This window comes from Garra rufa, chromosome 5 (genome assembly GCF_049309525.1).
Source record: "Garra rufa chromosome 5, GarRuf1.0, whole genome shotgun sequence".
Taxonomy (NCBI): Eukaryota; Metazoa; Chordata; class Actinopteri; order Cypriniformes; family Cyprinidae; genus Garra; species Garra rufa.
In genome coordinates this window covers 16,692,305-16,718,119 of record NC_133365.1, presented here as the reverse complement: position 1 = coordinate 16,718,119, position 25,815 = coordinate 16,692,305, and the positions used below count along the sequence as shown (strand labels likewise).

At 38.7% G+C, this 25,815-nt stretch overlaps 1 protein-coding gene across 1 annotated transcript; it reads right to left on the bottom strand.

Annotated features, from left to right (window-relative positions):
* Window positions 1–17,114: 17,114 nt before the first annotated feature.
* nr2f1a (nuclear receptor subfamily 2, group F, member 1a) lies at window positions 17,115–24,790 on the bottom strand. The gene is made up of 3 exons (XM_073839955.1): window positions 22,879–24,790; window positions 21,061–21,588; window positions 17,115–18,344 (listed from the first exon to the last, which is right to left on the bottom strand). Exons 1-3 carry the CDS (start codon window positions 23,309–23,311, stop codon window positions 18,070–18,072), a joined length of 1,236 nt encoding a protein of 411 aa, XP_073696056.1. The 5' UTR covers window positions 23,312–24,790; the 3' UTR covers window positions 17,115–18,069.
* Window positions 24,791–25,815: the final 1,025 nt, after the last annotated feature.

The following is a 25,815-nucleotide window of genomic DNA, read 5'->3' as shown; positions in this document are numbered from 1 at the left end:
GTTTCAACTGAATGCTTTATTTTTGTTTGTTTATTTTCAGTGCATGAAACGAGCGTACAAACGAACCTGCACCTGTGCGACCAATTTGATAGACATATCTCACCTTGCACTTGAAGACACCAATGCACAGGGTACTCTTATTTACAACGTAATGATCGTAAAGGCATCACTTTCAACCCAAGAAGTTGTCGGGTTAAAGTTCAACCTGAACTCGGAGCCCGATAAAGCCTGTTGCTCCAGCGGCTCTCCTCTCAGCTCTGTTCCCAGGGAAGGTGAGCCTGCTCGGAGAATGACTCGCTCTTCTCACGTAACAGCTGTGGAACTCTATCACGAAAGCTGATATTTGTGTCTAGATCGAGCCCGGGCCTTTACAATGAGACCAATGTTAACCAAAATAAGTGTCAGTCAAAGACAGACAAGTATCGGATGAAGCCATGTCTATAGCACCTAGTTTTATTATGTTCCAACTGCTTAACTTAGGAAATTATGGCCTGAGAGTGACACGGTCACAGCAAAGCGGTAACGACGACAACTGTCCTGCGAAAATAAACCAAATGTCATCCTGCACTATATGATTTTATGATCAGGCTAATTGTCTGATAAGAAAAAAGTTTTTTTATCTAGTGTTTCCAGGTCTGCTTTGAGTTTGTGTTTAGAGCAATGAAACACAACGATGATGATGATAGAAGTAATCTTTAGAAATTAGAAATGAAAACGCGGTTCGTTTCATACTATAGAAAAATGGTGTGGAAAACGTATATAGCCTAACTTATTCTACACACGCTCAAACATAGCTTACAAGTGGTGTAGCAATAAAAAGCTTTGAATGTACTTTGTGGTTACATATGAAGTTTTCATAAAATATCAGATAAACAAATGACTCACAGTTATGTAGGTATAAACAAGTCCTCTCTGTTTTATGTTTTTTCTTGTCACATGACAACAGAATATTTTATTGCATGTTTTGATGCGCCACACACTGACTTTGGGGGAGAAGCTTATAAGTAGTCATCTTTTGAAAACAAAATTCAGAATTGTCTTTTTAAAGGAATACTTATTCAAAGACGAAAACTACTTAAGTTAACATTTATTTTGCAAGTATTCCAGCTTTATAATTTAAGACTTTGTCTCAGAACAGATACACCACATAGACTTTTTCCCCACTAAATAAATTAATAATTAATGAATTAATTAAATACCTTGTAATTCAGAAAACGAAATCATGTTCATCATAGAAGAGGTGTAAAGTCATATGTGACACTGGACACAAAACCAGTCATAATCATTTAATCAATTTATACATTATCTGAAAGCTGAAAAAATAAGCTTTTCATTTATGTATGGTTTGTTAGGATAGGACAATATTTGACCGAGATAAACTATTTGAAAATCTGGGATCTGATGGTGAAAAAAAAAAAAAAAAATATATATATATATATATATATACATTGAGAAAAGTTCTCAGCAATGCATATTACTAATTAAAAATTAAAAGTTTTGATATATTTACTGTAGGAAATGTACAAAATATCTTCATGGAACATGATCTTTAAATCTTAAATCTTATAATCCTAATGATTTTACAATATTTTGTTGCATATAGCTACAAATATACCCGTGCTACTTATGACTGGTTTTGTAGTCCAGGGTCACATATGTTGTATGAAATGATTCTTTACTATTTGAATAACTTAACGCCGCACCATTTACCTGTTTAACTGTTTAATTACATTAAACATAAATGTAAAAAAAAAAATTTGAAATCTAATGTTAACTAATGAATATGCATAGAGGCACTGTATTCTTACACAACAAAATTGATCAATCAAAGTCATGCATAGGTCAAATTAAAATTTCAAAAGAAGCAAAGTGTTGTCTTACTTAGGTGAAAGCCTTTCTTGTTTACTAATTTGAGGGTTTTGCTTAATTGCTTAAACGCCGTTAAATATGTAAAGTCTAAATTGTGTGAACTGTTGGTGGATTTTGTGCAAACACTGCAGACAGTGACTTTAAAACTTACATCTCACCTTAGACTTTTCAGACTATAAACACAGGTAATGTGTTTATTTCATCCTCAACACTTTTTTTTTTGTGATTACAGTCTCTTCCACAAGAGTCGCACTTAACTGCAAAAATATCGTCGTATTTGAAGTCTGTGAAGTCCTTGATTGATATTTCAATTTTATCCGTGTTTTGTCACACACGTTCTCGTCTCCTCCCATACTCTCATGCGCCGCCAAATATGAACTATTCTCAAAGAGCCGAGCACTTGCTGAAGCCGGACTGTCACTCCTCCAGGCCCTTGTCTTCGGGAGTACTTCACCAGATCGCTGTCAGATCTCTATTTGCATAATTATATGCTCGGTTCTGAAGGGAAATCTAGCCCCCAAATTTTACGGGTCAGCAAACGGCAACAATCAATGTTTTATTGTGTCCTGGAAAAGGGAAAAAAACTCAAATAATACAACTCGCTCTCATATTCTCAGTCTCTCCACCAGTCTATCTATGTATCTATCTGTCTATCTATCTATTTGTCTGTCTGTCTGTCTATTTTTGCCAGTGAGTTTCTCTCATTTCTCCCTCCCTCAATGTCCATTTTTGATTGATTGTTATTAGTTCATATAACACACATGGCCCACACACCCTTTCGCACCCACCCACACGAGCACCTTGGCTTCCTGAAGTTACGCTTCCTCGTGCGAAAGAGCTCCGTTAATGTGTCAGGAGAGTGGGAGATGTTTTGGGGTGATCACGCCACACAGTACTGGACAGCTGCTGCTGGCAGAGCCTTGGCTTTAAATGATCGCTTTCAGGTTGCTGTCTGTCCCCCCTTCTGTCTTCGATTCGGATATTTTTAGCTAGACAAAGTGTGTGTGAAATTGAGTGAAGCACGTTGAAGCACAAAATGGATCACACTCCTCTTTCTTAACGGGAAAAGGGAAGGCAACTTTCATTAAGTTACGCGAGGACGTCACGATATGCAAGAGCAGACAAAAACACAAAGATTGAATTTGTCCTGTGTTGCTATGCAGTGTTTTCGAAACACTTGCTCGTAAGTGAATTATTGCATTTTGAGAATAATTGTACTAGTCTCATACATCCTGGGATCCCAGGTGCTTAATTTAACGTGCCGACAAATCCGTAAGGAAAATAATAATAAATACAATAAAAAAAGGGATATTTTTGCGGATAAATATTGCCCTGCTCTTGCTTGGACAATGATGAACGGACTTTGGAATTCAACAATATGAGCAGGCGCTCGCATAAACTGATTTCAGTGCAGGTCAGAGAATATAATGTCCTGAATTCAGTTTATGTGATGAAAGGGAATAGCGATAAGGCATCAAAATAATGCTTAGCTCTGAATTCACTTTTATGTAAAGATAAATTCCCGTCAAACATATTAGGTGTCATAAAACAGGACAAGGAATGAAAGAGCACGTTCCATCTCACAAATAAAAAAAAGAAAAGAAAAAAAAACTTTTTTTATAGGGTAACGCCTGTTCGCATAAAGCTAAATCAGCGCAAAGCAATGACATTTGTAGGCAAAAATTTAAATTACATGATATAAATCATATTTTACCTATAAAGTTTTTTTATTATTAAAAAAAAAAAATCAGTAGACTAGCCTACATTTGCAGTGGTATTCTCTGTGAAATGTATTTATTCGTTGTAGTAATATAGATTATTATTATTATTATTATTAATTCATCGTCCTTCTTTTCACATTTAAAACAGATGTTTGTTCTGATTTTAAAGATGATAGTTAACAGGTTGACAGATAAATATAAATTAATAATAATAATAATAATAATAATAATAATAATAATAATAATTGGCAGTCGATGGCTGCAGCAGCTGGTCAAATGTATTAAATTAATGTTTGAAAACTAAGCGGAGAGTAAAGTCAAATACAGTAAGGTATAGGCTACACCTCACTATACATCTGGTCGTCCCACACTTGTCTAAAAACAAGTGATTTTTTTTCCGCCACTCAGTACTTAATGGGGGTCTTTAAGAGCAAGGGCCAGAAGACCTGGACTTAAATCACTTGGTTAAGGTCACATAGTAACCGGAGCGCTCGGAGCGTTACAACCTGTCATTTTACAGCTAGGGATGGAATTCCCACATAGGGTGCCAAGCGGGTCACCGTGATATCCAGCGACCCAGGGTTAGGACACGATAAAACCTGATCCTCTCTAAACAACAAGAGGCCTTTTCAATGAAACCAGACAACAGTGCCTTAAAACTCTTATTATGCGCCGTTCTCCACTTGATTGTGTGTGATGTGAGGTTCGAGGAACCGCTGAAGGCCTCTTCAGTCAGGACTAGTGCGCGGTTCTGTCTCGTCAGAAGCTTAGAGTACCCTGGTATTCAATCACGCATTATAGATGAGTCTCATCAAGCTTAACGGGTTCCTTGGAGGCTAAACACATTGGTGCGCGGTGCTGGTTGCTCCCACCTGAATAACCGGCGCGTTATTGCACAGCGCATCCTCATTAAGAAACGCCCCAAAAGATGAGGCTCTAAATTAAGTTATTGCCATCCAATGAACCCAAATTAGCGAGGCCACAGAGGTGCCCGTCTGACGGACTGCCGTTAAAAACAGCCTGACAGGCAACAAGGTACACAGAGGAGAGTGTATGACTGTGAAGGTGTGATATATATCGCACGTATATGGGGTGATAAAATGGATGAATGGGTAATATTCATTAATTGGGCCGCCGATTCGTGCTGCACATTCACGTTTAGGCCGTCTCTCTATCTCTCCTAAATTCAGTGCCGTCTCTCTCTCTTTTTAGAGAGTGTGGTGTTCGTAGGCTACAAAATAGACTGCTTCTCTCTCTCTCTCCCTCTCATCTCCCTGACAACCGTCACTGCTTCAAACCGCTGTGTCCTTCCATTTGACTACCTGTTCTTTTATGTCTCCATCTGAATCAGCATCCAGGATGAAAAACGCCACCCAGATTCAACGACAGCTGACAGCATAACTTTTGATGGGAATGATGTGCGACGAGGTCTGTTATACCTGGCAAAGGCGTATAAAATGTGCCCAGTTAGTCTTTTAAGTCAGCTCGAGAACAATAGGTCTTTATTATTGTTTTAGGCGACTCCCCTAAAGCAAATCTGTCACCGAATGAGAAACTGACGAGGTTTCCAGTGTGCAAGTAAGACAAACAGCGCTTCCTGTTCGCTTTATCTTAAACGTCAAAATGTGGAACTCTGAAGGAAAGTAACATTCGAAAGAGATAAAATAAGAACGAGAGATAAAAATAAGTTCAGTGTTCTGGAGTGGACCTGAAAGTCGGAATGAGAGGCGAGGCTAATTGAATTAAAGAACCTGGGAGCAAATAAGAAAGCATAGGTGATAAATTAGCATATTATTACATTGTTTGCTTTTCTGTCATTTTCTTTAGGTTCGTGTTATGATGAAAACTGTTAAAAGGATAAGCTTTGATAATTGCTGTTCACAGCAACATAATTTTAACAGCATTCATTGTAAGAGCATTAGCAATACAGACTCGAAAACAAATTTGTGCAATGATTAAAAGTATTCTGCTAGAAGAAAAATGCATGAATTCAATTCATAAAATACATTCGAAAATAAAACATAAAACAATTGCAGAAATTGAAATGCCCAATAGTTGTAATTTATTTATTGACTTGATTTGCTTTACTTGCAATACTTGTTTTTGTTTCCTAAAGGGTTTTTAGAGTTTTTAAAGATTGTGAAAGGGAAAACAACGTTATAAATCAACGAAATAAACGTTTATTCGATATTTAAACAACTTGGGTCAAATGAAATATTTTATATGCGATGTCACCAATTGTTTAAACGATTTTTACGTTTTTCTTTGTTCCGTTTTATTTTTCTTTGCGAACCTTCGTTTGGAACAATCAACAACTTTGTGTAAAAACCTGCTAGCATCTATTTCAAACTACTGATTCATATTTTTCAAATAAAACTAACCACAAAAACGTGCACAACTGAAGAGATCTGTGCTTGTATTATGAATATAGCCTATATTGTCTCGAATTTTAGGTGAATTTTTTGCTTGTTTGGTCATGCGCGTTATTCGTGATTCAGATCACCATCACCTGTTATCTAGTGTGTTATCTCACCCTTTCTTCCGCGTCCATTAGCGGTCATGATCGCTCCATCACCGTGACAGAGGTGTGTATTTGCGCTTGGAGCACTGACTGTCAGGGTGGCTTGTTAAAGGTTGTAAACCAGTGGCAGTCTCCTGATACAGGCGATGGCATCGATTTGAAACTTGTCCTGTCTAATTTGATAAGAGCACCCCGGCACCTCTGAATAGGACCATGGACAGCGCTCTCTCTTGACCCTGAACTCGCCCCTGTCTGTTCCGCAGGGGGACCTTCACATCCAGTTGTGCAAGTGATAGGCGAGTGTGTGGATGCGGCAGAAGCTGAAGTTGCAAACTGCAACTGCGTTTTATCATAGCTTCTTTAGCTGTGCACGAGATAAAGAAACTACTAAACGTCTCATATTCTCCTCTGTGCTTCTTCAGGCACACACACACACACACACACACACACACAGTCCATGCGAACACAAACCCAAAGTCAAACATAGGAACTACGCTGCGATGTAATCTGACATACGATAAGCAAGCGAATTCATACAGGAACAAAGCTGAATGGGGAGTCACGGAGAACTCTCAAGTAACGCCAAAGAGGCTGCGAGACTGTTCAGACGGAAGGGGGGTTTGCTAGTGGGGAGAGACTGTTTGATGGATCTCTACAGCTTTGAGACAGCTTGTTAATTAAAACCCCAAGAGATGAGCCTCTGGAGCCACCGTCCATATTAGAACATTGCTAACTATCCTGACAGCAAGCAATGTCACAAGCACGAAAAGGGCTTTGTACCCCTTTCTCAACCCCGATTTCGCTTTTATGTCTTACTGGTGTGGAGGCTCTATAATATTTCCTAATATTGTTCAAATCAACTCTGTTGACAATGTAACAAAACTTATCATTCATTATGAAATGTTCCTTTTTCCTACAAATAGCAGTAATAACAGAAATTATACTATCTATTGATTAGCCTATGTATTTAAAAGAATAACAAATGAGTAGTTTTGGGTCGTTTAATGCAGGTCAGACCTAAATAATTATCTTAATAAATCTTTCAAATGTTTCTAGTTATTTATTTAAAAATTGCTGCCAGTTAACGTCGCATTTTTAACAAGATACAACGTTTTATTTTTCAGCTTTAAACAACTTAATATGGTCTACAACCTATTTAATATAGACGTTTCATTTTATCCACCAACAAACAAAAACATACAACATAAACAGGTTACAGTAATACGTTTTGGTAATATTTTCATGAATGCTGCCATTGCTAGTCCGTTTAAGTGGCCCAGGTATGGACTCAGTATACAGGATAATTGTGGTGAGATAGACTACCACACTGGATTTTATTATAGGGTGGCTGTAATTTTATTATAGAGTTAAATGACATAGTCTATGTCATCACCATTACTAGATAAACTATTTTAAAAAATATATAAATATAATACTATAATACTAATATAGTGCAAATATAAAATACAATTCCGCCAACGTAATAAACTGAACAGTGTGGCTTGCCATATAAAATATAAAATAAAGTGATTTACTGATTAAAGTGAATAACATGCATCTACAAAATATTAATATAAAACATAAATCATGTCCTAAGTAGGCTACCTTGAATTTATACGCAATGATATAAAACAAAAGAGAAAACTGAAGATTTATGAACAACTCAATATATTTAGGCTATATTATAATATCACTGTCATGTAAAATAGAAAGACGGGTAAATCGGGTAAATAATCTTTTTATTTGGATATTTTATGTGTAATTTTTGGTGAATCCTGTCGGACTGGTGCTCCTCATCGTCCGCTGAGCAATCTGGCATAACATTTAAACGACATCTTTAAATGTTCTTCACGTCGTGGGCACATTCATCAACGTCAAATATGGACAAGCCACTATTTAGAAAAAGTGTAAGTGCTGCAATATATCTTCTTAACGCTCAGAGAAAAAAAACGCGTCTTTGTGGAAATGTGAATAAATCCACTTGTTTCGGTCTGTTAAAATGTAATAATATAAAATTATCAGACGCGTTTTTGAAAAGAAAATCTACCGAGGCTTAGGGTTTAAAAACAAATTTCAGAACGCTATTCAGAATGATATCATCTTGTTTTAACGTGGAAATTTATTGACTCTGGAGTCCATTGAAATATTGCTGAGTGAGTTGGATACAACTTGAAGTATATTGAAACCATAGATTTTGCATAGGTTATTCGAAATAATAGCTAAAAAATAATGAATCGGCTAGGAAAGTTTTTTTAATTATTTACAAGAACCAAAATGTATACTATACCATATTTATATTTGATAAATATATCATAAAATACTTTCAGCAATTCCTTAAACATTTTCATAGTCTATAGCGAATGAATTACCAAATCCCAAAGCAGCATACATTACCACATGTAATATAAAGCACAATATTTTTTTCCAGAGGGAAAAAAACATAAAATACTCGGAAACAGCCAGCACAAACCTACAAATCTAATTACGTCTACAAATTAACAAAATAATAACCACAGATTTTAAAAAAATGTCATATTCACTGAACATTCAAATATATGTGTGGCGAATCCCACGTGTGAAGGACAAGTTAAGAAAAAGCATTAAAACTGCGTGTGTATGTGTGTGAACAATAGCAAACGGGAAAAGAATAAACTGAGGACCGTTTGTTCCTTTAACTGAGGGTCCCAGAACACAGAGCGCCATCTAGCAAATAAAGGGAGAAACAAACAGCTCCAGACAGCACCCGTTACATGGCATGAGAACGCCAGAGCACCAAAACAAAGCCGCAAGCCTTCGACCTCACAGGATTCCGAATACACACCAAAGAAAAAATATAAAGATTAGCCTAGAAAACAAAATATTCTCTAGGTATCTTCTAGAAATAATAAAACTAATCACTGAACATAATGACCATTTGGAACAGAGGAAACTGCTTATTATGCCCAATTATTATCATAAGAACGGTTTGCGTTGCTTAATATATGCAGAATATGGTGGTGACTTTGAACCGTGCGCTATATTAAATTTTGATTTAGCCTACATAAGCTAACTCTGCTAGGCTTCTGGTGAACCTGTCTGAATGAACGACAGCACAGAGGATAATTATGTCTTAGTGGAGGCTGGTATATTCTGACCCCAATGTAAGGCCAATCTGTGCATCTTCAAGATACATTCAGTGGAAGTTATACACAAAGTCAGCTGCATGGAGCCAAAGTTACGTAAGTAAAAGTATAACCTGAACCGCGCACGTTTCTTTCAGAATGGAAGCTTAAAAAAATCTTACACAATGTTCAACGCAAATACTGCAGGACTATATGCTCATAGATAGATAGATAGATAGATAGATAGATAGATAGATAGATAGATAGATAGATAGATAGATAGATAGATAGATAGATAGATAGATAGATAGATAGATAGATAGATAGATAGGAATTTGATCTTCCAATGAATATCGAATGTGATGACCATTTACTGATGTCACAGTCAATGTGTTACATTGTTATATTGTTACATTGTTGTTAATTATATCAAGAGCCCAATCATAAAATATTCTTGATATAAGACTTCATATTTGCTTAATTATTTTGGCTACGTTGAAAACATATGTTTGTGTTTTTTTCCACACAATTGCATGTTTTCTCAACCTTTCTCAAGTTCTGATTTCCTACTTATCCTACACATTCTGCCTTCATGTGACGCAAACAATATATATATATATATATATATATAATAACTTTAGAAAATAAACTTTTTTTAAGAATATATATTTCAATTTATATGAATACAGTATTATGGTGAAGGCAGAGTAATTCTTTATAGATTAAAGACATTGGCCAAGCTTGAAATGATTGAAAGGTCCAATGAGCCGTTCGACTTCAGGCCTCATACAACATTTCCACATTTAACCACGCAAAATCTCTCTTGCCATTTAGTATTTGTCTAAAGAAGCTATTTCCCCCCCGTTTTTATGTTTTTACACCAAGATATTTCATTTACAAAATTGGTGTAATCCGAGGCACGAATGTGCTATTGCATTAAATTAAATACATAAATTGTCATTTAAGTTAGATCTTAGTATGTCTTTAATGTTTTGGATTTTGGTAGCAACAGTGATTTTACCTCCCCGTTTAGCTTAAACAATAGCAAACTTGTAAGAATTACCCTCTTAAAGAACCTATAGCTTCTTCTCCTCAGATTTTGCCGCTAAGAGGTACAACTGAAGACGTGATGTGGTGTATTTGAAGTATGACGAGCTTTGTGGTTGACTCCTTTTCATTGCCTGGCTACAAACACGCCTGCTCTCAAATAAGCCTCTCCAGACCCCTCCGCCTCCCGCTACCTTGCACTGAATGGTCAGCTGACCTCAGGGTCTTCGTCCACTCTGTCCAGTTTTGACCGAATAAGCCACCTTCCCCCAGTCCTTCCACAACTAAATAGGATCCCTGCTATTCTTTATTGATATCATCAACGAATGCAAATGAATTTGGACGTGGGGGCAGGGGGCTTGAATTTCAGGGATAAATACCGCATCGAGATAGCTCCACAGCGGATGGGGTATTTGGGTGTGCATTTGGTAACGAATCAGACCTTCTTGCATTCTGATTACACATAAAAGGAGGAAAGAAAATCGTAGACCAACACGTTTTTGTCTCTAACATAAGGAACACCACCGAGGTTTCTCATTCAGATTAATAACATTTCTGGATTGTTTTTTTGAAAACTGGAGCCAGGTCATTTTGAAAGAATGGCTGAACTCACCTTCTATCTCTCTCTTCCTAGATTCCCCTATTCTCAGACCGACCCCCATCTTTAGACATACAGAGACAAACACACGTGAGCGCGCACACACACATATTTGAGCTCACGAGAAAACCTGGCTTTGTGGCTTTGACTGTGGATGATGAGGGATGTGGCTTACTATGCATGAAGAACACACTTCCCTGCATCAGGCCTGCATCAAAAAGTTTTTTACTAATATATATCGGCCAGATATTGTTTATTAATTGCATATATATAATTAATTAATGAACAATATCTGACTTATAATGAACTGTTTTGTTCTGTCTCATTTGTGAGTGTTCAGCAGCGTATGCATTACTGTAACATTGGTGAGAACATTGAGTTTTACCACATATGCATGAACATGAATATCCAAATATACAGAAGCTTAAAATACTCTACTGTGTGTCCACGGACTTTTTTGTGGTATGGGTTTCTGTGTCATTCTACTTTTTTACATTTAAACAGTGCAGTTGAGCTACTACAGAAACGCTTTCACGTCTCGTTGGAAGTGGGGGAATGCGTATGTATTTATCAAACGCACAAATTGCGACAACTATAGGCAAGACAGGCAGTATAAAGGGGGAAAAGGCGTGGGATCAGAGAGCCGTGGCAGGGACCAACACTAGAGCAAGAGAGATAATGCCTCTGTCAAGACCCGGTCTATATAACGGGGATGAAAAATATCCCTCGACAAAACGCTTCAGTCATTTATTATGAAAGAAAATAGAAGTCATGCTGAGAAATTAGGCAAATAAAAACGAAATTAGGGCTATATTAACCACAACATAATTCACCAAGCCTGTCAGGCCGCCTGCTAAGAATCAGTGCCTAAAATGCTTAGTTATTTGTTTATGCTGTGTTTATAAAAAATGAATAGATAGATAGATAGATAGATAGATAGATAGATAGATAGATAGATAGATAGATAGATAGATAGATAGATAGATAGATAGATAGATAGATAGATAGATAGATAGATAGATAGATGCGAAATTAAGCCACAAGACGTGGCCTCTCTTGCTTTAGCTGTTTTTGGGGATAATAATTTAGATGTATATGGGATCTTGTACTTGTTCATGATCAAAGTATTTGCATACATTGTTAAAAACATGTATATCGAATACAGATGAAGCTGTCTGCATATGAAAAGTGGGTCATTGTTAATTTGGTCCCAGTATGAAGCGCAACAGCAACAAAATGCTGCTGAGTAAAATTGGGAGTGTCGCTGGCTGCGGTAGCACAGGCGCAAACCATCTGTTGTGTATTATAAAAACGAGCAGTAAATATCGCTGAAAAGCCAGGACGTTATCAGGTATGTAGCAACGACATTTCTTTACTGCCCACGTGGTTAGGATCAGAAAATGTGCTTGTGTATGTCTATGGAAACATATTTGCATCACTGAATAAATACACTAATTACATGCGCTTTGTCTTGAAGATCTCACGATAATCTGACGTCAGCATGTTTACTGTTTGAAGGGAAAACTGAATGAAGAAAGCTGTCCGCTGTCTAGCTATAAAAATCTTTATTTTTAATATCTCGGTAACAAGCAGGCTTTTAAATTATTCCAGACAGAGCACCGAGAATTGTAGTAGCCAGACCATTGATAACTGGCTCTTAAAATCAACATTACCTCGGAGATTGTAAGCTTAATTACCGCCGAATATCGTAATCACTTGGCGTCATTCCGCTTATTAAAATAAGACAGAAAGTGTAATTTATATTTCGCATTTAAAACTACGTCTGCGTCGCTTCGCCTCGGTTACCTCCTTTCACGTTTTCCTTTCAAAGCAAACTTTCCGTTCCCCGAAGCTCTTTTCCGGCAGTGATTTATTTCTTCAGCACACAGACAAACACGGAAAACTGGCACTCTTGAGTTTAAATGCCACGTGTTGATTGATTTGTTGTTAATGACAGTCGGAGTCATACATACACGCACGTCGAGACATCCTCTAGTCTCTTGCTTTCCCACAGAGCTCTCTCCCTCCACCTCCGCGCTCTCTCCATCTCTATTGAGCTATTCTACCACGACGCGCGTGCACGCACGCTCTTCCACGGGCGCGCGCACCCGAGAGCCCTGACTAACACACACGCGCGTTTAAGGGGGACGAAATGAAAACAAATTTTCTTACTTTTTTTGGAGGACATCTGCGCAATACTTCGAAATCTTGCTGTCGCTGACTCCACTCTTCGTCATGACGTGTTGATAAAGTCGCTCTTCGGTGACTTGTCCTTTAATTTATGCTTTTCTGGAGTCTGTCCCCTGTACCCAAATGCTTTGAGTGAACTGAAGTGCAGATTGAGACATATTGAGCCCCCTTTAAGGGGGATCATTTCATGTGGGAGGTTGGACGCAAAGTTTGGACCCGTGACTAGCATTCCGGAGAGACATGCATATTTTAAAACAACAAAGAAAGATAAAGACGGGACGATGGGTGGGAGTGAAAAAAAAAAACGTTTGGAGAAAACTCTGACTAAATGATAAAAAGCTGTCATTGTTGGACAAGATTTGACCGCGTTTTCGGTTGTGGGTTTCCTTGCAACAAGTCCCTTGTGGAAAAGCTCCCCGAGTTAAGAAACTGTAAATAGTTATATTTACATAAGTATCCTTAGAAAGATTTGGCTATGAATTTGCTTATATTCAGTACTCAGTGCCACACTTTAAAAAGATCAGCTGCTTCGTGAAAAAAGTAAACAATTTACAAAACTATGGCGCTTTTTTTTTCGCCAAAAATACTTACATCCAAAAACGTAATTTTATTTGAAAATATTCACACTCAGAAATCTTGAATTAAGCGTTTTCACAAAGAACTTATATTTAAGTAATTAAATATTAAAATAGCCTACGAATACAAACGATGTAGTTTTATTTGTCGTATTTTCGTTGAATTTCCATATCTCCGTTGCTTGTCCTTGACAATAAGCGTAATTAACTTTCTTATGCAATGAAAAGTATGCAGAGCAGGAGATGTATGGCGTTGAGCTAGATATCTCTTTTACTTGTCAGTGGTCGGTCATGGGTATGGAATGCTAATAAGAGACCCCCCTCTTTTTCTCTGTCCCTGTGCCGTCTCATTCCCTTTCTCTCTGCACGCAGAAGGGATCGATAGCTGACCCGATGGTTTGGCCAAAGCTTTATTTATCTGGCGAGGCAATGATATTATCAGCCTTGAACGTTATATACAGCAAACGTCTACCTAAATCAACACAAAGGGATCGCTTACACAGCGATCTGTGCTTTCTCGCCTGCCTATACCTCACACCAGGCCCGACCACACACACACTCTAGAAGTGGAACACACATAGGACACGGTTCAACGAAGTCACGCACGCACGCACACACACACATGCAAGCACAGGCGTCGCCTTATGTTACGTTCACAACTGGGGATATTTTATATCCTGTTGTGTTGGATTTGATCCACGGCTTAAGCTTGCTGGGAGCTCTGTGGACGTAGAATTATGCAGTGATCATTGAGAATGTTAACAGAAATGTATCGTCATAGCCTACATATGGCCTCTGTGGCATAATGTAAACAGACAATTTGTGTAATTAAAAAGTACAAAATGCCAAAGATTTTCAAACAATATTTTTAAAACATTAACTTCCCCAACATCACCTTCCACTTGAATTTAACGCTATACTTTATCAACATAATATCATCATGTGCGTGTTGCTGAATAGAGGGATGACCGCATGCAAAGATAGGTAGATAGATAGTACAAGTAGTCACATTAACAAGTCTAAACAAATAAATAAACGATATCAAGTCCCATGCACATTACTGTTATTAAACAACACAAATTTCGCTTACTACCAGTGTGATAACCAAAGGCCTAGATCGAAATAACACAAATGTCTAAGTCATTTTAGCTCTCTGTTCTTCCCCTCCACGCAGACAGCATCAAAAACCATAAATTATATCCGAATATCCTAAATGTGTCAGATAAACACTCGTACCTCAGTCAAGCGTGACTAAGCTAACAGCAGTTACATTCCAAGCCCGCAGTGACTATTTATTTTCTGTAGGAAAACTGTATGTGTCTTAGTCCTTTGGTAGTCTTTTTCGTGAGGTAAAACTGCCATGCTAACCTCCTAACCCACTTTAGATCTAAGTGAAGAAATCGACTGAAACCACTGACTGACAATTATGAGATCATGTGCATTTAAAATGTACGCAGTAGAAAACAAATAAGGAAGGCTAAATTCAAATATCGTGCATTAGTACACAACATATGCCGACATGCATCTCAAACAGAGACTAGAATAGCCATTTTCTTGTTGCATATGATTCATGTTCTTTTATGGATACATTTTGCTTTGTTAATTAGGAACACATGGCACGAATTCAGTCCTTAGCAACTATTGCTTTATATAGCCTCAAGTCCAACAAATGTAAATCTCAATAGAACGTGTTCCTCTTATTCTGCTATTTCCCGTGAAACAGAGAGAAAAAATCTTCAGGGATTTTGATCTCATTACTGCTAAACATGAAAGTGTTTTAAGTTTCAGCTCGATGCGATGGTCAACACTTTAGTCGAAGCATTATATAAGAAAACAAGGGCACACTTGCCTTTGTTGTCATATTTGGCTAATTTCAGGCCTACTGACTTTGATTTAAAAATCGACAGCACATTGACTATATCGCCACATATTTATAGCTAGACCTCTTGTGAAAATGCCTGGTTTCTAGCAACAAAGTCTCTCTGCTTGTCCTCTATAAAATCAGCAGAACCTTGTGCATTGCATTTTTTCTAATAGCCTAAACTGGCCATATGATTAAAAAAAAACCATGCGCAATTAGACATTGTCACAAAAAGTATATGGTCTCGCTTGCATTTGACTTTTTTCTAATGGATTTTTTTTATAGCGCTAATATACATGGTGGGTAAGGCGGTGCAAAAATAAAACAAATGATCGTTAAATTCACCATCAAGCTAATTGCCCCTCCAAATATCATGATGAAGAAATTAACGCTATTTTATTAATCTTCCCCATCGAACATATATATTTCGAATAAGTATTTTGTCTATGTGGCTTCTTACAAGTCATTTTGAATCCATAGTACAACCACAAATTGCTTTAAAGGGCGCTTTAAGCGAACAGATTATTTAAATGAAACATATGTCACCGCCAGTATTAGTACCTGGAAGGTTCATTGAAAAACAGTCTGAATCACGAATAATTAGGGCATGGCCAAACCCGCATTTTATTTTTGTGATTATGTCATGCTCTTTTTATGGGAAACAACAGATAACGAACTTGAATACAAAGAGCAGCGCTCGGTAAAAATTTCAGTGACATTGGGGTCAGCGAAAGTTCTTGTCACAGTACTTATAGAAACACGCCTCTTTCCCACCGTAAACATCACAAGTGAAAGGTATTTACGTGCATATGAAGGACAATCGCTCACGTGTGAGCATCAAGCGATTTCCTTTCGTGGTTCTAACCAATCATATGTGGCTGCACATGAATTTCTCTCTATCTCGGTACAATACATCACATTTAGTGCTCCTATCGACCGGCTTACATGCGGCATTATACATATCTTAGATTGATCACACATATAACTGCTGCTGCGTTCCTAGTGAGAACATCTGTCCTAACACAGATCCGTTCGCGATCACCTCACAATAATAATAGTCTGCGAGTTTAGATGGATTTGTTTTCTTTTTCCCTCTACTTCGTTTCTTAAAATGTGGTGATAGAAGAAGAAACCCTCATTGCCTTATTAGAGGGACGGTGTTTCTGTATATCTTCTCTCTGACTATGAGCAAGCCTTTCAGTTCAGCCTGGGAAAAATATTAAACATTAATGCGCTGAAACAGGCATAGATCTTTGAACCAGTCGGTAGCAACGTCACAGAAATCTAATTCTGCGCACGGTGCGGGGACTCCAGATAATATATAAAACGCACGTGCTCCCAAAACGCACACAGAATAAATATGCCACCAAAAGTAATCAGATGCTTGCATTTGTAACATCTGTGGGTATTCTGATCTTAGAGGATTTACAGTATTTCAAAACTGTTCTTGACGGGCTTGAAATGTTGTGTCAACATACAGGTCAGCGTTACAAAAATGACAAACCTATGTTTTTTCGTTGGCTTCGTTCTTAGCAAACAGAAATATGCATCATGTAAAAGCACATCCCAAATACCCGCCATTAGAACAGCACATTAATAGCATGAAGAACATTGAATTTGCTGAGAGCGAGACAGTGTTGCCTATTTCCTTTTTAATAGTATAGTCACCATCACACAACTTCACGCGACCCTTCTGCACAGGCATATCATGGATTGAGCAAAAATGAAAGGCAACATCCAATAAAAAAGAAATAGCGAAAATATCAAGACGAAACAAACAAAATGTATTTGAAAATGATATATTAAAAGTGCTTTTGATTTTTCATGTTTCTTATCTCTGACTGATGATTGACTCAACACACACACTCGCACACACATACGACCAAGAAAAAGTTTCACCGGTGTCCTCTCCTTAAAATGTCCATGAGGTCAGATTTGCCGTAGTTGCATGTCCATAGCATCAAGTGGGGGAAGGTTCAACCATCAGTGAAATTGTCATTGCGATTAGACTGTGTCTTATTTGTCTAATGTTTTTCTTTATTTTTAAATTCTCACTTCAATTTTAATTCTTGGAGAACATATCTTCAACAACATATATCGCACTCATTATAAGAAGCAAAAGGTTATATCAAAAATCATTAGTATAGAATCACAGAAAAAACTGGTTTAGAACCAGAAAAAATACAAAACAGAGATACATAGACACAGGACATTTCTTATAATTGCTTGGAAATTTCTTTCCCGCTAAATCTTGCTCATTTACTGCGCATATGATGTTCTTCATTTTATTTGTACGTATTTTGTTCTTTACAAAAAAAGAAAAGAAAAAAAGAAGAAAAAAAGAAAATGAAAATAAAGACTAGTATTTTACAAAATGGAGAGTGTTCTTGATGACGGCGATGGATTTACACGGGAGTACGTCCAGTTCTTTAATCTTTGTACATAACATATTCCATTTCGGTCCCAGAAGACAAAAAAGAGTGTCTTCCTAAGTGGTCAGAAATTAGGTCCTATATATATAGTCTTCTTGAAAGGGCTTGCAGAATTTTGGTCCTTTAGTCTTTTTGTTTCACTCGCTCATTCGGATCATTGAATGGACATGTAGGGCCAGTTGAAGCTGCTCCCGGATAATAACATATCCCTGATGAGGGTTTCAATGGGAGTTTTACCTACCAAGCGAACGAAGAACAGCTGTTCAATTACTGACGAAGAGACAGTGCGGAGAGAAGGCAGTCGCAGTAAAAGCTTGCCAAAGCGACTGGGCTGGTTCGGGTACTGGCTCCTCACGTACTCCTCCAGGGCGCACTGAGACTTCTCCTGCAGGCTCTCGATGTGTGCAGCATCTGACAGGCCGCAAGCGTCTGAGTAGACAAAACACAGCACAGAAAAGAGGCCCAGGTTATCATTCAGCATCAGCATTACGTGTTGTTGACAAAGTGAGATGAACAAACACGAGCCCAACATCATGCATCACGCAGCGTATGAGGCTGCCTGTAATATAAATAAACAATACGTCTGTGCAATCCCTCAAGAGTAACAGAACGTACTCCCTGCGTTGCAGGGGACGTACCGCATGCACGCTCACAAATCAGACTAAACAAAGAGCACGGAGGGACCAGGGTGCATAAGCTCGGCTGAAGAGGATGGAGAAGGCGCTCACGCCTTGTGTCAAATATGGAAATATCCAGCTACACATCTGACAGAGAATTGGGCATGGTAATAACCAAATTATGACCTAATTGCTCTCCAGATGCTACCGAGTCATTTCTCGCCCGATTCCCTGTACCAGCAGTTGCCTCTGCTGTGAGTCTGAATGAGGAGGCAAGGCCGCTGGAAACAATCACGTTTATTACCGTGGACTTGCTTGAGGACACAATCGCCTAAATTTCAGAGAAAGACGTGCATTTTTACAAGACACTGTTCTGCTTTAATAGTCTATGTCAATTAATGACATTACGTCAAAACATGTTTACAAATACCACATGGACGCCAATGCAGTAAACATATAGGCTAGCTCAACCACTGGAACTGCCAGCATCAGCTCAGCCAAACGTCCTCTCTCATGAACACCATCGCCAGGCCACTACGTATTATGGCAGTATTCTAATATGGCGGCTGTGTTGAAGATATTCAAAATAAGAGTTTACGTTTTCTCCGGTCTTAAGGTCTTAAAGTGTAAGGGCTTGTTGTACACCATGCCTCGGAGACTGATCTTAATTGCACTGGACTAGAGCACACTACGGTCAAATACAATAACCTCCTGAACTTCTGAACTGTGCTAAGTCCTTGCTAAAATCTCTCAGTAATGTGACCTCATGGGCCACTTTCCGCTGCAGCCAGCATGTGCAGAAATCACTGCTATAAAAAACGGAGAGAATTTAGCATAACACAATGTAATGTGTTTCGTATGTGTAGGAATGTTTTTGTTAATAGCTTACTTAACGATTTACATTTAATCAGAAAGAACCCGCGAAGAGACTATACCAATGGGCGCATTATTAATTATTAATCCATCACGTGAAACATATAGACCAAGTGTCCAAAACTCTATGCAGACATCGGCCTGGCAACGAATCAGAAGATATCGTTTTTACTAAAACGTATTGCTGTTAAGTCTTGCGGATTAGAAAATCCTTTTATCAAGACGTTCTGATTCGCTAACCAGTCCAGAAAATATCTGAGTGCTTTGTAAACAAGTCATTGTTAACAATGGCAAGAAAGGTAAAGTGTGAGACTTGGCATGCCATACACATTCAACAGTAACACATATTTCTGAATTAATGCAATACACAAAGTGGCCAACCGACTGTGGCCTACTTTAACTTGAACGCCTCTTCTAATTTTACCTTAAGGCAAAAAATACTACAAAATTTTATGGCTACACTACACAACATGACCAGCAAGCTTTGCTAGTCTTGTTTAAGAAAAGTTTTCTTAATTGCAAAAAAATTCTGTGTGTGTGTGTGTGTCTGTGTGTGTGTGTGTGTATATATATATATATATATATATATATATATATATGTGTGTGTGTGTGTGTGTGTGTGTGTGTGTGTGTGTATGCTATGTCTTGCACCTTTGCCCTAAAATCAAGAGAGGTTTGAAGGGGTAGTCACTGTGGTATTGTAGTAGTAGTAGTTGGTATTGGCTACTTTATTTTATCAAGACGTAGGTATATAATTCCAACCGCTAAAATAATTATTTTATTGTCACTATAATTAATCATAAAATTTAAATAATAGCCTAGGAAGTTCAAATTATCAAAATTCAGACATAATACGTACGTAGTGTAGTACTATTACAAAAACAACAGTCCGCTTAAACCTTTTTTTATCGTATGTTGCCGAGAAAAATACTATTATAAACATAAATTACAATGCTATAGTGGTGTAAGGATAATCTGGTGTCAATCAATGTTTTGTTAAAAATTGTTATACCATAGCTCATTTTTAACTATTTGGCAAATTAACCCCTCAATATATAAACAGACACTAATCTAATGGATATATCTGCGCATTGATATAAAAAAATAATTAAAAAAATATCACCCGATCTTAAAATCAATTATTAATAACAGAGGCCTCGGTAGTCACCTTTTCTCAACAGAGAGGGCCCCAGATGTATATTTGTGTATACACACTGTGGCCTCATGTGCTATAGTGAACCAAAGTGGTTGAGCAGAAATAGGAAAGATATTTGGACAAATATTGGTCTAAATATTTTACAAACACGTAGAATTAATGTGAAATGCATATTCGAGCTGATATACTGTATTTCACGCTTTATGTATATTTGTCAACCTTCACAAATATCGCAAAATATACTTTAAATATAATAACATCTGTGTTGAACACAAAAATATGTGACATTTTGCACAACATTAAATATGAAATATTTGTGAATGGCTTTGTATCGATCACATTTGAATTACCACTTTATAACTTGTGCGCTAAAGAGATTTTATAGCACAAATTCAGCTCGAGACCCACTAGTCAGCTATAGCGTCGATGCCGAAGCTTATCCACCCCGTATTGCATTGCCCCCTTATGTCTGTGAGTAGGCCTCGTCTCACACACTCACCTGATGTGAAGAGCACTATTGCCTTAATGCAGCTGTATTCTGCCGAGTCGACGTGCAGTGCTTTGAGCTTCTCGACCTGCTCCTGGAAGATACGAATGTGATCCATGAAGGCCACGACGCGGTCCGCCGACATAGGCGAGGCGTGCAGGCCGGCGGCGGCGAGCAGTGGGGCCACATGTAGGGGCATGGAGCATTGAGCCGCGTTTAGCACAAATAACTCGCTCCATGTCAGTCTGAGCAGGGACACCTGGTCGGTGATCTGCAGGTCGGGAAAGAAAGGGATGTTCCTCGCCCATTCCACAGCACTGAAGAGCAGGCGAGCTGCAAGCTCGCAGATGTTCTCGATCCCCATAATATTATTGGGCTGCATGCACTGGCTGCCATAGCGAGACGTAGGATAAGGCTCGGCCCGAAGTAGTAACGAGATGTATCCGGAGAGATAGCAATGACCGTTCAGAGGATCCCCGTTCGTTAGCGCGTACTGGCCCGGGTTCGGTTGGGTTGGAGGCATTCTTCCTCGCTGAACCGCTGACAAAAAGAAAGAAAGGGAGAGGAAATGTACATCCAGAACTGAGAAACATAATTGATGTGGAAGCTTTAGTTCGAGTGCATGAGTATAGCCTACTCTAGACTGCTGTTTAACATCTACAATACAACTAAATAACAAACTGTTTACGGCATTGCGTTTCGAAGAAAAATAATTTCACATGGTCTTTGAAGCTCTGCTAACCTCATCGGTTATTAGATGGTAATGTTTACCTTTGTTAATGGACTTCAACAGCTAATATTAAGACATACAAACACTCTTTAGCTCTTTCTTTCTCGCTGTCGTTTTTGTGTCTTCATACACACAAACACACACAAGTACACATTAGAATTCATATATTTTTATGCTTTTTTTGTGCATGTAGTGGTGGACGAGGACCGTGTTTAAATCTCGACTATTCAGTAGGACTAGTTCTCTTTCTTGTTACAAATGCTACACTCCAATACTATTTTGACATAAAATGCCTGTGATATACACGTGCATAGATTTGTGTAGTAGTAATAAGTTTACAGTTAATTTAACATTTAGGATAGTAACACTCTGGAGCAAAACAAATGTTATCCACAATCAAGCAAGAAGACTTTGTTTTTACTATTGATTTCAAACAAAAATGCACATATATACAGGCATATTCTTACGTTTAACTAATAATTATTTTTTAAACAATATAGGAGGTATAAATAGCAGTCAGTTATTAAGAGTAGACTGTAAGTTGCAAAGGCCATTGTTCGCATACAGCTTAGGCTGAGAGAGGACAGACAGGCCTCTAAACGTTTACTCTAGGCTACGGCGTAAAAACTGATCCAGATATCTTACTTTCAGACATAAATCTACAGCTTAGCTATTATTTATTTTAGGTATACAATATGGGGTTAGTGAGTGTAGTAGGCTTTTCGGTCTTACAGCACGCAAGCGCACGCATACACATGCACACACACACATACACACTTCACCTCTCTTTCTCTCTTTTACACACATACAGTATTCATGGGTGACTTCAATATCTCATGTAATTGGCTGAGTTGAAACGGGTGCATATGATGCTTGCCTGTCTATGCAAACAAAATTACTTTAGTAGGATGCATGCTGATCCTGCCTATGCTCGCGGATTTACTACGGCTTGTAAGCACCCTCTGACACTCTTTAGCAAGCAATCAAAGCAAAATTTATTTCGCGTTTGTACGTGTATAGTGCGAGCTTTCTGTAACATGGCTCTGAACAATAAACCTGAGTGTAGCAATGGTGTGTTGTGTTTAGAAAAATATATTCACCTTCCCGCCGCATGCCCACTTTTAAACACTTCTTCAGCCGACAATATTGGCACTGATTACGATGGTGCTGGTCAATAGGACAGTTCCTGTTGGCACGACATGTATATGTTAAGTTCCTTCGGACGCTCCTCTTGAAGAAACTTTTGCATCCTTCGCAGGTGAATTGACCATAGTGCTTGCCGCTCGATTTGTCCCCGCAAACAACACATTCTATATGCTGCTGACTCTGTCCAGAATTCTGGCTGCCCTTGTCGCCAGCCGTCCCTGGTGTGGACGGGGGTCCTGGCTGACTGGGGGTCTGCGGAGTGTGTGGTGCCGCTGACGCCGCCTGCTGTTGCTCCCTCGCCGGCTGAGCTGCTGGATTGGGGCCGCTCGGAGGTCCTCCGGCCACGTCTTCCTGCGGATCTCGCCAGACGCTAACTACCATTGCCATATCTCGGGCCCGAAAAGTGCTTTCAAGCGAACTGGTCGCTCGGATATCGGAGCAGGGAAAAGGGAAGTCTTGGACGAACGGCAGCGCGAATTCAAATCGGAGCACTCAATCTCATAGGAAAAAAAAGTAGAAGCAGAAAAGGATCAATACATTCAAAATACCGGAGTCGATATAAAAGGCACCCGATCAGGATATGCAGTTGTCGGGAGGCCAGTTCCAAGGTAAATTGCAGTCAGCCATTCGGGAACCCAATCGTGTAGAGAGAAAGCGATCCCAGACGCAATAAAAAAACAGCTTTCTTAAAAAATACCGCAATAAAAAATCTTCACGTTGAAGCAAAAATAGTAGCTTTCTGGTGGACCGGAGATCCAAAGTGCTGTGCAAAATAAATTCCCCTCTTTTTTCTTCCTTGCTCCTCTCTCCGTCTTCGCGGTTGGAGAGGAGGAAACACTGAAGAACGGATTTCTCTATCTATGTTCATGAATAAAGCTCATCTGGTCCAGCAATAGGAAAAAAAAAAACAACGTCGCCCGAGTGCCTATGTAGTTTCACCTCTCCAGTAGGAACAGAGCAAGGATAAAAAAGAAAAAAAAAACAACTAATGGAATATGTAAGAAGCAGAGACCCAAAAAAGAATGCGTTTTAACGGGAGTACCAGCGGAGCAATGTTTCCGAAACGGAGATCTGCGCGAATGTCTGTATATAGTGAACTTTGACACTACTATTGAAACTGACACGTTTCTATGGAGATCGCTGCGCCTTATATGGTGCTCGTGTCAAGGAGCCAAGAGAGGGGCTGCTGGCAACTGATAATCAAAGGCGACTGACTGGTCAGAACCCTGCATCGAGGGGGGAGAGAGAAAATGGGAGGCTAAGGTTAGCCAAGCCTCCTTCACTCCATTGGTTAGAGTCCTCGCTCCTCGCTACCTACGACTGAGGGCTCTGACAAGCACAATTTACATTGCGCTCGCCCCTGCGCTGCTATTTACTTTGAAACCCGATTAGAATGGACCGTCTATTGTCACAAAAAGAGGAAGAAACCCCAGAAAGAAGCGGAGAAAAACGGGATGAAAGCAATGAGCGAACTATACGCGCACGTGAAATATAAACAAATGCGCGTGAGGCGGAAGGACTGGTGCAAGCCACACAAAGTTGAAAGTGTTTTGTTCGAAGCTGTAGTCTTAATTACAAAAATACCCGTTTCGACGTCCAGATTTGAACTGTGAAGGACCCATTGACATTTTACGTCATTTGACAGAACAATACCGGCTCGGAATTGCGTATCAGTGCATAAACCATATCTTCACATGTCACTATTATACCCAGTTCTCAATAAAGCGATTAAATAAAAAAAGTATTGGGACGCGCGATGACTACCACTAGTTTGACTGAAAAGATATCAATATAGCGAAATGCTTTATCAGTGATAGGGAACAGATCAAGCAGCCAGGCAGGGCACAGAAGAGGAATCAGACTATTCTGATAGTGTAAAATATAAAAATTCATCGTTCAGTGTATGTTTTAACAGATTTATTAACGAGTGAAGTTTTTTGGTATAATGCGCAGGGAAACCGGCTTTTTTGTGCATGAATGCCGAAGGCTGCGCTGTACAGGCTTATAATGTCTGGATCGGGCTGCCATCTAGCGTACAGTAGACAATTACAGCGACATAAAAATGAGTAATTTATTGTCATTTTAAGCATGTTTCCAAATGTAACTCAGAGATAAATTGCGCTGTGGGATGAATGTTTTTCTGATTTTTTATTTTATTGATGTATTTGTAAGACGCAAGATTTAAACGTCTTACTTTGATCATGATAGTGCAATTTGTTCAACATTAAGTCTGTTTTTATTTAACAATAAATATAGGCTATTTATAAATATTTGATTTTTGCGATAAGCTATTTTAGCCTCTTTCCAGTTGACATAACAGAAAAAAGACAATTAAAATGTTTTTAGGTATTAAACAAACCTCTTTACCTCTTTATCATCTGACAAACTTTTTTACTACAACTTTCTCATGTATCAACTTTGCATCAAAGGTCCAAAAGTGTGTGAAAGAAGTTAGGAGGAGGCAAAACACCGACATCCGACCGTTCACGAAACCCTCTATTTACAAATAGGTAGCCTGTTTTCAACTCGACCGCGGAGCTTCCTCCGTCTCTTCTCACACCGCGATTCGAAGAAACGCACGCTGCTGTCCTCTGTTCTTTGCAAAGGTGAAACGAATAAGATTAAAACGAACAAAGAAAAACTTCTGTAAGTGTACCATCAAGGTTTTACTCCACAGATAGGGAAGAGAGCGAGAGGGGAGAGAGGGAGAGGGACAGCGAATGGGAACACAAGGCACGCATGAAAACAGCTCTGAAGAAATGGTAAAGTGGACACTTGGACATTCAAAGTGCGAGCGCCCAGCGACTGGTGGGTAATACTTGGGATCGGCGGTTTCTCAGTTTGGTCCATATTTGAAAGGCAAGTACTTTTCTCACTTTCTGCAATTCCAG